Source organism: Taurulus bubalis (genome assembly GCF_910589615.1).
Source record: "Taurulus bubalis genome assembly, chromosome: 7".
NCBI classification, from domain to species: Eukaryota; Metazoa; Chordata; class Actinopteri; order Perciformes; family Cottidae; genus Taurulus; species Taurulus bubalis.
This window is the reverse complement of record NC_136595.1, coordinates 7,973,711-7,987,452: the sequence shown is the minus strand read 5'-3', so window position 1 is coordinate 7,987,452 and position 13,742 is coordinate 7,973,711. Positions and strand designations below refer to the sequence as shown.

Here is a 13,742-nt window from a genome sequence, read left to right as displayed (position 1 = left end):
ATGTCAGAATGGGAAAGAAAGGTGATTTAAGCAATTTTGAGCGTGGCATGGTTGTTGGTGCCAGACGGGCCGGTCTGAGTATTTCACAATCTGCTCAGTTACTGGGATTTTCACGCACAACCATTTCTAGGGTCTACAAAGAATGGTGTGAAAAGGGAAAAACATCCAGTATGCGGCAGTCCTGTGGGCGAAAATGCCTTGTTGATGCTAGAGGTCAGAGGAGAATGGGCCGACTGATTCAAGCTGATAGAAGAGCAACTTTGACTGAAATAACCACTCGTTACAACTGAGGTATGCAGCAAAGCATTTGTGAAGCCACAACATGCACATCCTTGAGGCGGATGGGCTCCAACAGCAGAAGACCCCACCGGGTACCACTCATCTCCACTACAAATAGGAAAAAGAGGCTACAATTTGCAAGAGCTCACCAAAATTGGACAGTTGAAGACTGGAAAAATGTTGCCTGGTCTGATGAGTCTCGATTTCTGTTGAGACATTCAGATGGTAGTCAGAATTTGGCGTAAACAGAATGAGAACATGGATCCATCATGCCTTGTTACCACTGTGCAGGCTGATGGTGGTGGTGTAATGGTGTGGGGGATGTTTCCTTGGCACACTTTAGGCCCCTTAGTGCCAATTGGGCATCGTTTAAATGCCACGGCCTACCTGAGCATTGTTTCTGACCATGTCCATCCCTTTATGGCCACCATGTACCCATCCTCTGATGGCTACTTCCAGCAGGATAATGCACCATGTCACAAAGCTCCAATCATTTCTAATTTTTCTAAGGTTTCTTGAACATGACAATGAGTTCACTGTACTAAAATGGCCCCCCCAGTCACCAGATCTCAACCCAATAGAGCATCTTTGGGATGTGGTGGAACGGGAGCTTCGTGCCCTGGATGTGCATCCCACAAATCTCCATCAACTGCAAGATGCTATCCTATCAATATGGGCCAACATTTCTAAAGAATGCATTCAGCACTTTGTTGAATCAATGCCACGTAGAATTAAGGCAGTTCTGAAGGCGAAAGGGGGTCAAACACAGTATTAGTATGGTGTTCCTAATAATCCTTTAGGTGAGTGTATGTGTCCACCTGACTAATGTTACTCAGATATTCACTCTCCTTTTAGCTCTGACTTTGGTCTCCACCAACTCCTGAGGAAAAAAAGCATCCGTCTCTTGAGCTACTAATGATCCACTTAATCACCAGCTAACTGCTGTTTGCTGCTGAGCAGGTAGTGTCTTTATTAGAATTTACAGTGCTGATTTTTTTAACCTTTATTTAGCCTGATTAATTTGGCTTTAAATTATTCTTAGTAAATTATCCGCAACACATTTTGAAGGCAGCGAAAATGAAAAGTTAAAGATGAGTGTGCAAGATTGCATCAAGGGGAGTTTACTGTTATAACTTCATGTTGACATGTGAACTATTAAAAGGGTCAATCTGCAATGTATTGGATTAGGCTTACACACATGATTTAAGAGTTTGAGTTGCAAATAAAAAATCTACATTTAATAATCTATATAATTCAAAATCAATAATCCTTTCTGACTCCAACATTCACAGACATTACTGATAAATGACAATCCTAACTCAAGGTCTACTTACTACCTTTTTTTCTGGAGTAAATCTCACAATAAAGTGGATCTTGAGTTAATAATTAAATAAGTTTAAACCATGGTTTTATTTGCACTTATTGTTCAATTATAGAGGCAACAGTTTGCAATTTATTTGGACAAAAAGGTCTAAAGGCAATTTAATAGCTTATTTTGACTGCAATGATTTGTCAATGTAGAAAGCGTGACAAACTGTGTTCAACCTTTTTTATTTTCCATCAATTTAAAATCCTTAACAGCTTCTAGCTGAAGACATCAAACCACTTTCCAGCAGAAAAAAAAAGTCCATAAAACCTAGAGGCTGTTCTTCATTTGCTTCCATCTGTCCACTATGGGCGGCTTGCAAAAGAACAAAGTCAAGTTCTGCTCATCTTAAAACCCTGTTTTACAGACTTTACAGGATTCCTACATTTGGAGAGTTTGGTGGTTCATTGGGAGCATGCTCTACAAACATACGCACTTCTCTCACCGTCAGGCACTTTGGAAAAGAAGGTCAATAAAAAGACAAAACAACAACAACAAGAGATGACAACAGAGCAGTTGTCAACGATTATATTTAGTTGGCCAACAGAAAGTTGCTGTTGTTGGAGCTTCCTTTTTGGATCTCTGTGACCAGGTGATGGAGTTTCGCTGACAGCGCCACCTGGTGGAAGAGAACGCCAGAGATAAGATTCTCTGCATCTGTGTCTGAGAAGATGTGCATTTATTTGTATGCATCAGCACAGATCTGTTTGTGTGTGACGCTCACTGTGTAAGAGTCTGGCTCCTGCAGCCTCTTGTGTCGGGGGTGCAGAGTCTGGAGGGAACTCTGGACCTTTACTCTAGTTTCTGCAGCGCTGCACAGAGGGTGTGTGACCTGGAAAGAGTGGGAGACGCATTCATGAAGACTAAAGTCCCACGCAGTCCACTCCTGCAGTATTATCTTGTTTTGTACTGTTCAATACCGTACGAAACAACAAATCTATCTTTTTATTAAGTATGATACTTACTTTCTTATCTCTTATTCACGGTGGTTTATTGTTATTTGTATACATTCTACTGCTAAACCACGTACAGTACATGACAGGCAACCTTTCCTAAGGATCACAAAGAAGATAATCATCTTTTTTCTGTTTTATCCTTAATTGCTTTTGTAATACCTTTAAATAACAATAACCCACACAAAATCCTTTTTGATGTGGTTCATGCAAAAAGGGTTCGAGAGAGAGACAAGGGCTGAATTCAAATTACAGACTATACGGGTGTGTCCTCCCAATGAAGTCCAGAGTGTCTATTGCTTTCCAATATATTAAGTCAATAATATATCAAGTCCTCCGGGGAGATGATACACAATGAATACAGACTTCCAGTCCACGTCTGGTGTACAATTCACCAGACTTTTGTTCAGGCGATCGCGCAGAAATATGGATGTGATGATGGAAAGGAAACAACCACAACAACAGGGCATCAGGAAACAGCAGCCAGTCTGCTGATTTAAAAAGATCGCTCATCCTCACCTGTCCTTTGGTGAACACCTCCTGGCGCAGACAGGTGACCTGAGCTGGAGTAACTGAGACCAAGGAGTTATCACACATCAGAGGGTAGCAGCTCAGAGCGACTCCTGCCTCTGGAGGAGACTCCACAGCGAGACACACCAGGTCCAGAAAAGGATGGCCTGCCGGGGAGGAAAAGAGTGGTGAAGCCGTGGAAACATTTACAAGCACGCTGGCAGCCCAAGTGAGGCTGCAATGCTCATTATGCACCGGGAAACCAAACGGTTCTATTGTTACAGCCTGAAAACGTGTGAAGAAAAACAATGGAAACACTGTGAAGAGGGGTGGTGTCAGTAGGCCACCGTGTTACCTAAATCCAAAGGGTTTATTTACCCAATGGGGACTTTTTTTATTCCATCCCAGCTCCACAACTTACAGGAGTCAAACCTGTACTTAGGCTCAAATGCGAACATTAGCATCATGTCTATGTCTATATATATATATATATATATATATATATATATATATATATATATATATATATATATATATATATATATATATATATATATATATATATATATATATATATATATATATATATATATATATATATATATATATAGGCTGTATCTCTTGGGGGGGAAACAAACAGCCAAAACTAAGGTAAGATGGTGAAAACAGAGATAAATAAGTGTGTTGCAATTGGGGTTGAAGAAAGACGAGGATTCTCACCCTCAGTGTCTACCAGCCTGTAGACAGCTTTCCTCCCAGGGACAGTGCTTTTCTCTGGGTCCTCGCTGATCTTCATCCTGGGCCTCCCTCTCACCTCCACTAGCTGACACATACAAAAATGGTGCCGTGCAAATGTTAAACAGAGAAGTGAGTTTGAGGCATTTGGGGAGACAATGAAGCGCACTACCTTATACACACAGCCCAGAGAGGGCTGCCGTGTGCAGGTGACCAGATGAGTTCCGACTCCAACCACATCGATCTCATTCTCCTGAAATAATAATAATAATAATAAACAGAACATCAGGGAAAAAAAAAAAAAAAAAAAAAAAAAAAACTCCACATGTTCAGTCCCAATCTACCTTCTTGTTGAGCTCCGCCATGCTTTGCTCCGTGATGTTATTGGTCCCAACGATGATCAGTGAGTCGAAGGCGGAGACGGAGAAGCTGTCGGGATGAAGCAAAGCGAAAGGAACAATCAGACATGTGCCACAGACCTTTGGAGGAGTGAGCTACAGTCTCACTGTGGGTTTTAAAGAAGCACACATTACAGCATGGCACCTCACTCACTGCTCGCCGCAAAGTCTGAAGACACGACGGACGTCAAGCGACTGCCTGCAGAGGTCCCCGCTGTCCAGGCGGATTCCTACAGGCCTGTAGTCCAGTTCACACAGCGCCAAGGCCACAGCGCAGAAGTTCAACAGGCCACTACTGAAATCACACACACACACACACACACACACACACACACACACGCATCAAACATGAACCAGCACAAATGAATAGGTCACAGCTTTCTATGAATTATTACTTGAAAAAATGTCATGCTACAACTTAGAAGACATGTGATCAGCGAATGGATCAATAACAAAAGACATTCGTTAGTTGCTTCCCCAGCAGGAGAACACAGAATTTCATCGTTAAAAAACAGTGAGCATCATCGCAATATTCAGAAATGCTGGTGATATGAGGGTTAGCCAAACTATATTACTATTAGATGTGTTGCTCCAAACCTGATTTCACTCAGTGAACACTAGTGACCCCTGCTGGTGAAAACGGCACATTGTACAACTGCTGGAACTAATAAGGACTGCTCATATACACACACACACACACAATCAATTCACATGATAAAAGCCCCAATCCATAGCTGTTCAGTATCAAACGTAACACCAGTAGTTACCAGCCAACACTGTAGCTGTCAATCACAGGCAGGAAGTTCTGCGGGTAGGCGATGGCGTAGGACAGAAAGGCTGCCAGCTCGCCCTCGCGGATCTTCCCGGCTTCAGCTCCCAGAAGCTCACACACACGACTCAACCAGCCCTTAGTCAACGAAATGATGTCCACCGGATTGGGGTCCCCGTTCAGCGCCACAAGAGTCTGATCGTAAACATGACACAGGGAGATATTATCCCTGACAGGTGCCTCCTTTAACTCCACTGTTGACACTCCAGCTCCTTCTTTTCCCCGTGATCACTGACACAGTGGCTTGAGAGACTATTTTCCTTTGGGGAGCGTTGACAACACACATAAAAGATTTGACACCATGCCACTGTGTTTAAAACGTGATTGTGTACTGTATTTTTCTGGTGCATTTGTTCCCATATATGCCATCATGTAACCGGTGAAGCCACAATTAAGTTCCAAACTTCCAAACTAAATAACATTTTAAAAAAAAGTGTGTGTTAGTCTTTAGCTTAATTTAACCGTTCTCATTTAAACTAAATAAAATGATATGATGTCACTGACTAAACCTTTTGATGTGTGCACATGACACTCCTATTGCACTGATCCCTGTGATGGATGAAATCCATCCACAATTGAATCGTATGCTTTGGATAATGATTGACAATGATGTAAGCACACACACAATGTTGTAGCTGATGAGCTAAAAATGTACGAAATCATTGGTATGGATGATTGGAATAGGAAGTACTCACTCGTGGCCGGACCTCCTCCAGGGAGGTAAAGGAAGTGACGTAGGAGTGTGCCATGGTCCCCGCCACTGGGATCCCAAACAGGAAACCAGCCTGAACGTTACTGGTGAGATCAAACCCTGAAAGACAGGTTCTAGTGTCAGTCTACGGGTGTGTTGTTGTAATCTACCTAAGGGTTATATATATATATATATATATATATATATATATATATATATATATATATATATATATATATATATATATATATATATATATATATATATTACATTATATTATATTATTATATGTTACAACCCACACAGCATTCACCTCCAACGTGTGTGTATCGGGAGGCGGTGAGTCCTCCGTCTGGTCCCTGGGCCCTCCTGAGGCCCATCTCCAGCAGCTTCCTCTTGGGGCCGGCCGCCAGGCGGAAACGGGCGGCGTTACTGCACACCAGACTGACAACAGAGAGGAAGCAGAACAGAAACCGGCCGTTTAAAGTCTCGTGCAGCTAAACTTCTACGGAGTTATAAAATGTGCAGTTTCTGTGATAAAGCTGCGGCTCGCCGAGTCTCGTGTGAAAAGCAGAACAGCTTCAACGTATCTGCGCCTCGATGTCTTTATTTTGGAGAAAACAATGGTACGTAACCTCTAAGTGCTCCCTCTGCACAAAATACAGTTTTTACACAATGTATAAGAGTATCACATGCATATTTTTTGCATTGGCTTCTTCCGGTACTTCATTGAAGCTTCAGCATAATGATACTTACATTCAGTGAAATATTTCAACGCAAGAAATCATGTATTTTATGGCTTCACCATTCTGTAAAATACAAATACTCTAGTCAATTTACACACATTTCCTCATAATTCAAGTTCACATATTTAGTATCTTAATCTCATCAAGCGAAAAAAGCCAAACAAGGCTGGTTCCAGCGTCTCAAAGCAATATAATTAATTTATGGTGATTTATGATCATCATAATTGTGTTTTTGACGGGGCTTCTTCTTTTCTTTAAATATTGTCCAAGGCAAAGGATGATATTAGTCATGAGAGAGAGAGAGAGAGAGAGAGAGAGAGAGAGAGAAAGAGAATAGGTGGCAATGATTCCTGCTCTTGATTGAACCTGAAACATCACAATTATGTGAGCATTATGAAAAATAAATAACACAAGTCATTTACTGGTTGCAGCATTATTGTACATCTGTTATTTTTTCAAAGAACCACCTGGTTCTTCTGTGTGCGTGTTTGTCGGTTGTTACCTGGCATAGTTGACCAGACACAGTAAACTGGTCTCCAGCAGTTGAACCACAGCTAACGGACCGGCCACCTCCATGAGAGGCACCTGCAGATGTTTTAGAGATGTTAAACAGGTTAGTCCCTCTGACCTCTCCTACAGAACCCTGTGACCTTTGACCCTGAAAGGGCTGCGGCCGAGCTCACCCTGGCAAACACCACGGTGCCCTCCGGGACGGAGCGGAGCGTGACGCCGGAGCAGTCGAGGCCTCGCAGGAACTGGAAGAAGCCGGGGTCGGTGACAGGGGGCAGGACGGAGCGCAGGAACTCCACATCTGGATCCACAAAAACACGCCGTTAGCGCAACAGCTGGCGCACAGCAAAACCGGCGACAGAGGCCATCCTTCAACCTCTCAACACATGTGCTCTCACACAAGCACACGTGTCCTCCACATGTTCTCACGTGTCCTGGCTCACCACACACGCAATTAAGTAATTAGCTGAATCTAATAACTTGCTGTACATCAGAGGTCGGGACTGTGAGTATTTCCGTGTTATGCACCTTTAAACTTCTACTTCCCTACTTTTAAAATCGGTCCGCCATAGTTACTTTGCATTATTATTATTATTATTATTATTATTATTATTATTATTATAATAGATTAAGATTCAGCAGACAAGACATATGATATCATGAGGAATTTGTGTGGATGGAAATTGGGACGCCTAAAAGGTACTGAATATTAACTGTTCACAAATTTTCAAACTTTAGTAGTTTGTTTAATAAGTCGCTCAAATTACGCCCATGAAGGATTTTTTTTTATCTCAATCTTCCTTTATTGTTATATTATAATCATCATCATTATTAAAACCTGATTAAACTGGCACACAAAGTACAAGCTACAACTGACCCGCTGCTTCCAAGGTAACTAACAAATCCCATGATACAATTCTATAAGACATGCAAGTACAAGAAGGTCAAAGGGGTCATCCTGCGTAACACCTGGCTTTAAGTACATTTCCCTGATTACTGATGTACTTTGCTCCATTGCAATACCAGTCTTGCATTCAGTAAAGTATGCTATGCAATGCAGCGCATGTGTTCTCCTCACGTCAGCTCCATCACCCCCTCTGGATCAGGGGACATCTGTATGCATTTTGGATTTGAACCAAATGACATGCTGTCGTCGCGCGCAGCTTCACCTCCAGAGGCAGCGCTCCAGAACTCTCTCGGCATGCAGTGTGCTCGCTGCTTCACGTGCACCAGAGATTACGGATCAGTCTCGTGTGCTAAAGTTCAAGTCTAAACGTCAAAGTTCAGAGGAACGACTCCATTCCCGAAGTCTCGCGGAGACCCTCCCGCAGGGGTCGCGCGGCGGAGCGTTGCGCAACCACAGCGATATGAAAAAGTTTCTGGGGCAACGCCGATGTGATGTCACTCTAATTAGACTCTTTAACTTAATGCGGTTTAAATACATTGACTGAGACAATAAAAGATACACGAGCGACGTTCTCACCTTCGTCCGTGAAGCGAAACGTGCGCAGGAACAGTAGGCAGTCGTGCAGCCCGGCGAACAGCGAGAAGCCGCCGCCGAACGGGTTGTCCCGGAAGAAGAGCTCGAACACGGCGGGCTCCTGGTGCCGGCCGGTCCGCCAGTACGCGTAGGCCATGGTGAACTGGTACAGGTCCGTGAGCAGCGGGGGGGCCCGCTCCCGGAGAGACCGCTCCACGGCTTCGCTCGGGTCGCTGCTGGACGGCGCTGCCATGTTTACCACGGGCTCGAGGTTCATCTGATGCCGGGCTCTCTGGGACTTGAAGTTCTTTAGAGAGCCAAACAGCGCGAGGCGTGCGAGAGGCGTGGTGCTTGCTGGAGAGGCCGGAGGGAGCTGCCGGCTTCAGAGGACACTTTCTCATGAATATAGAGACATTGGCCGTTTCTCAATCAGCGTTCTTCTCTGCACTTGTGTTCTCGTGGACTCGTGAAACGTCATCAGTCGCGGCCCAAGTACTGTTCCAATTCAAAAGTCCGCTTCTCGCCAAGAACGGTGAAAATGCCCGGATGTGACCTGATCCGCCCATTTTACCGGGGATGCATCAGAGCAGACTTGAGCGTACTTAAGAGAGCCAATATCCCAGAATGCATTTCGGACCAGCAAACGGGGAACAATAAGCTCGTTCGAGATGAGCCAGTTCTGCGCAGAATCGATCGGCGGCGATCGGCGCGCAATGCATGCCGGTTAGATTTGTGTCCGACTTGGTCCCGACTTGCTCTGACGTCATGCACACGTGGTCAACGATACTCTCACGAGACCAAGTCGGCTGTCGATTTCAGAGTTAGTCACCGCAGTTGCTCTCAAACGACTGCTTGGCCCAGTGCATGATGGGAAACGCCTGGCTCTCGCCACATCAGAGAGCTGATTGGCTCTTAGATCTGACAGCAAACACCACGTGTTGTAGAAAATCCTTATTTTATGTGTAGTTGGAATACTTAACGCTGGATTATTGACTATTAGTCTCATGTTTGATCTAAAAACATTTATTGTGTGGTTGTTAATACAAAATCGTATTTATACAACACACATCAAAACTACTAGTAATGTATTTCACAGTCATACATCAAAAGGCCAAAGGATGCAGCTACACATTCATTTTTACATAAATATATATTTATCAACACATATAATAAATCCAAACGTGATCTGTAAACTACAAGTAAACAAAAGTTCGGAACTAACAGCAAGTACTTTTTTTCTGTGACTTCCTGTGTCTTCTTTGAAGGCAGCTGACAACTGTCCGACTTGATTGCAGTTTTTTGTCAACGCTTCCTGCTGCGGCCGCTGCTCTCGTCTGGATTCCAGGCGAGGCGCAGCGCTAACGAACGAGCCTAATGACGGATGAGAAAACTCATAGCTGAAAGTTGACATTCTATGAATACTACCGTTGTTGAGTCACAAAATTTAATTTTAGCATGTTTTCAGGCGAGAAGTTAGTTGTTTAAGCATCAAATCTGTGGTCGCTTTTTTGTAATGAAATAATGTGTTATCTTCATCTGCCAAGTGACAGCTATCACTCAGACACGTGTAGTGGAGTTAAATTAACCGCAGGACATAGCAGTACTTGATTAAAGTACACATACTGTATAAGTATACCATGTTTAAGATGCTACTTTCAGGGAGTGTGTAGGAAGATCCGCAGGAGCAATTCCATATAAAACATTTCTTATCAAGATTGTAACAGAAGACAATACAAAATGGAATATTCAGAATATCGCACTTTATTAAAGAAGGATCCGACTGTATGGCCTCAATTCAGTAGAATAATTTCAATGCTTATATATAAATAAATGAGATTCACAGTATGTTTTTTCTTCTTTCTATCACATCTCAAGAACATTAAAAGCTATTAGATTCAAATCCACACAAGCACACCAATATATATCAAATGTTCAAATTTAATTCTGCCAAAAATCTGTTCAGCACTCTGCTGGAGAAATCTGTGACTCTGAAAATATAGCAGTTTCTTATAAATATGATATATATTATATGTTCTATATTTTGCAGGCTTTGTATTATTCTGGCCGTTGTTTGATGTACAACCATCTCAATGTGCAAAGCAACATCCCTCTTCTCTTTCGCAAAGTTGCTTCGATTACCTGCTTTAATTGTGACATACTGGATAGTTCTACCATAAACAAGTTGCAGATTAATCCAGGGAATCAAAAGGGTAAAACAGGTTTAACTGCAACCTGTCATGATGGGAGACGCTGCTTTGTTTGAGGGGTCTCAAGCCCCCAAAACAAGCCCAAAACACTACATCATCAATGAATATGATACATCACATGACATGCGTAACATGAGCTCGGGCCTCAAACAGTAACAATCCCATCGTGATCAACAACTGTGAGAACGTGGTTGTCTTTTCCGGCCGCCGGTGTGGGATACAGACTGGCTTTACGTGGACAGCGTCCCGTTATCCCAGTCCATCCTGCTGCCCGCTGGTCTCCTCCGCAGTGGGGAAGCATCCTGCGAGCTCATTGGTCAGCGCGTGCTTCCGCCCACCCCAGTGAAAATGCGTCGGCTGTCCCGAATGGCCGCTCTCCGGAGCGTAGACAAAGAACGGGCTGAGCTCGATGGCCAGAGCCGACCTGACCAGGCCGACCCCGCCTCCGCCCACGCGCTCAGAGCACGGGTGGTAAACTCGCCCGCTGGCGGGGTGCATGTACAGCGCCTCCGGGCGGAACGGGGCGGACAGCTTCTCTGCCCCGCCGCAGTACGACAGCAGCTCCCGATCCGCCGTGATTCCTGGTGACCCCGCGGGGCTCTGCAGCAGGTGGGTGAAGACCACGGGGCGGTCATCGCAGCGCACGAAGTTCCTCTCCCTGCCGCACGGGGACAAGAAGGGGAAGTCCTCCGCATAGCGGCCGCTCTGATTGGAACGCAGCCGACTGAAGAAGAAGACCAGGAACGGTGTGTCTGGTAATAGAGGAGGGAGAGCAAGGGGCTGATGAGTTATACAGAGACACCATGTGATGGGAAATGGGAGCTTTGCTCTATTGTTAATAATAAGTCAGATCAGAAATACACAGAAGGCTTCTCCAAGGTGTTTCACACTTAAAAATACCTGTTTCACCCATTTGATTCATGAGCTCATCTTGAGACCTTGTCTTAGTAATATTCTGTTTTGCTTACCGCCAATAAAATCCATTAAAGAACAATAATTAATGTGTGTGGACCAACAACGGTTTTATTTTTGATCCTCTGTGCCGTAGAGCTCCATTGTTGGGGGACATGTTCCTTCATTCATTAACTTGAACACACACACACACACACTAGAGTTGACAATTAAATAAAGAATACTGACAGCCTCGTCTTGAGTGCGTGTCAAATCTAGTTAAAAAAAACTCAACTTTTGAGCTGATGTCATGATTACATGGTGCAGTCAAATTACCACACAGCAAACGTGATGCTCTTACGGTAATTATTCCAGGTTATTATTCGTAGGAACAGGGGTTCAAGGTTAATCCTGCGCCTTTAGGCTGGTTTACACATTAATTAAAGTCTATGACGGGGAGGTCATTTTGGGGGTTATTCTTAAATTCCAGTGAGGAACACATTGGCCTGAATAATAAGTTGATAAATAAGCACTTTATATTGTGTGTGTGTGTGTGTGTGTGTGTGTGTGTGTGTGTGTGTGTGTGTGTGTGTGTGTGTAATGGGTTTTACCTTTGAAACAGGTGACAAAGTTCTTCACTTTCGTGTCATCGAGGAACAGCTGGAAATGGAGCACAGACCAACATGTCATGATAGCAGGGGGATATATTGTACAAGTATGTTGTTGTTGTTGTTGTTGTTGTGTGCCAGTTCACACGCTCACCTGTCCTTGGTGGTCAATATAGTAGAAGTACTCCCGGATCCGTGGCTCCGGGCTCTGGCCCTGGACGTACGTGGCGGTGGATCTGGAGGCACTGTGGCCGGCGGGCAGGCAGCGCGGGCCGGCCAGAGCTCTGCAGCGGCGCGCGGCCGTCCGGAGGAACAACATGGCGACTGAACAGAGGAGAAGATGTGTTTGCGGGATGAACTCGGACACAGAGAGCACGACCCGTGCGTTAGACTGTCCTAGTTGTTCCCATGGTTCTGCCCTCGCGTTGCTGTTGTTGTGTATACCGCTACAACCCGGAAGTAGTTCATTGTTGCGACATTGTCGATTTCTGAGTACTGCCGCCTAGCGGTCATTGATATAATTACAGTATTCACAGGATTTATATAGCAACAGATCATTTACTAATAATTAAAGACGTACTTCCTCTTATAATTTACATATATTATTTATATGAGCTTTCAAACAACCGAATGACTTAATGATAAGTTGATGATGGATGTAAATGCAGATCTCCCTGTTCTGATTGCATAAAAAATAAGATGTTATGCACATGGCAGCGTGTTCTTTATACTTTGACAGTTTAACCTAAAATGAAGTTAAATTGCAATGCGTTGCCTTGCTTAGTGTTGCAATATATTGAATCGTAACCCCTGAATCATAATTAGCATCACATCACTAGACTCTTGCCAATACAGAGCCATAGATCATGTTATATTCAAATTAAAAAAGGACTAAAATATCTCAAAAGCTCTTCAGCCACCCATTTTTTTTACATTAAGTACTACCTAATTTATATTGTTTTCTTAACAAAATAAGTAATGACAGATCATTCCAATGGCCTGTGGGCTTCATAGGGGCTGGCATGTGCACAGTACCTGTTTGGTAATCCATATGAATCTGGTTAGATATTGATGGATATATTGAACCCCATTTGGTTTTTGCAAGATGCAGTATGTCTGTTTTAACACAGCAACTAATGGTTTTATGCAATAATTGATTAATCGCTTTGTCTATACAAATGTGTAAACATTGATAAAGTCAAATGACAGTCCAACCAAACCAAATATATATTCAGAATTCTATATATTAGTCTACGATCATAAACTATCAAAAACTAAGTATCTTTACTAAATCATATTATATATTAGTCTGTATGATGCTTAAATATACTATATTTGCTAACGCTGCTATATTATGATCATTACCATGTCCCACCACTGTCATTTTTACCATGTGTGGTTTCTAATTTGAATTATCCCTATTTATATAGCCTACTTAATATAAATATATATATATATATATATATATATATATATATATATATATATATATATATATATATATATCCTTTCTCTGTTTATCTTATATCTGTCCTTGTG

The 13,742-nt window shown here is 43.1% G+C and overlaps 2 protein-coding genes across 2 annotated transcripts; both read right to left on the bottom strand.

Annotated features, from left to right (window-relative positions):
* Positions 1 to 1,786: 1,786 nt before the first annotated feature.
* Positions 1,787 to 8,750, bottom strand: naprt (nicotinate phosphoribosyltransferase; the record flags this gene model as incomplete). The annotated part of the gene is made up of 13 exons (XM_079220971.1): positions 1,787 to 2,264; positions 2,370 to 2,477; positions 3,118 to 3,275; positions 3,829 to 3,931; positions 4,016 to 4,096; positions 4,188 to 4,272; positions 4,396 to 4,536; positions 5,009 to 5,205; positions 5,766 to 5,881; positions 6,075 to 6,205; positions 7,010 to 7,092; positions 7,191 to 7,318; positions 8,501 to 8,750. 13 exons carry the CDS (start codon positions 8,748 to 8,750, stop codon positions 2,178 to 2,180), a joined length of 1,668 nt encoding a protein of 555 aa, XP_079077097.1. The 3' UTR covers positions 1,787 to 2,177.
* A 1,508-nt stretch (positions 8,751 to 10,258) lies between these two features.
* On the bottom strand, positions 10,259 to 12,522 carry cUnh8orf82 (chromosome Un C8orf82 homolog; the record flags this gene model as incomplete). The annotated part of the gene is made up of 3 exons (XM_079220974.1): positions 10,259 to 11,456; positions 12,207 to 12,255; positions 12,358 to 12,522. 3 exons carry the CDS (start codon positions 12,520 to 12,522, stop codon positions 10,954 to 10,956), a joined length of 717 nt encoding a protein of 238 aa, XP_079077100.1. The 3' UTR covers positions 10,259 to 10,953.
* Positions 12,523 to 13,742: the final 1,220 nt, after the last annotated feature.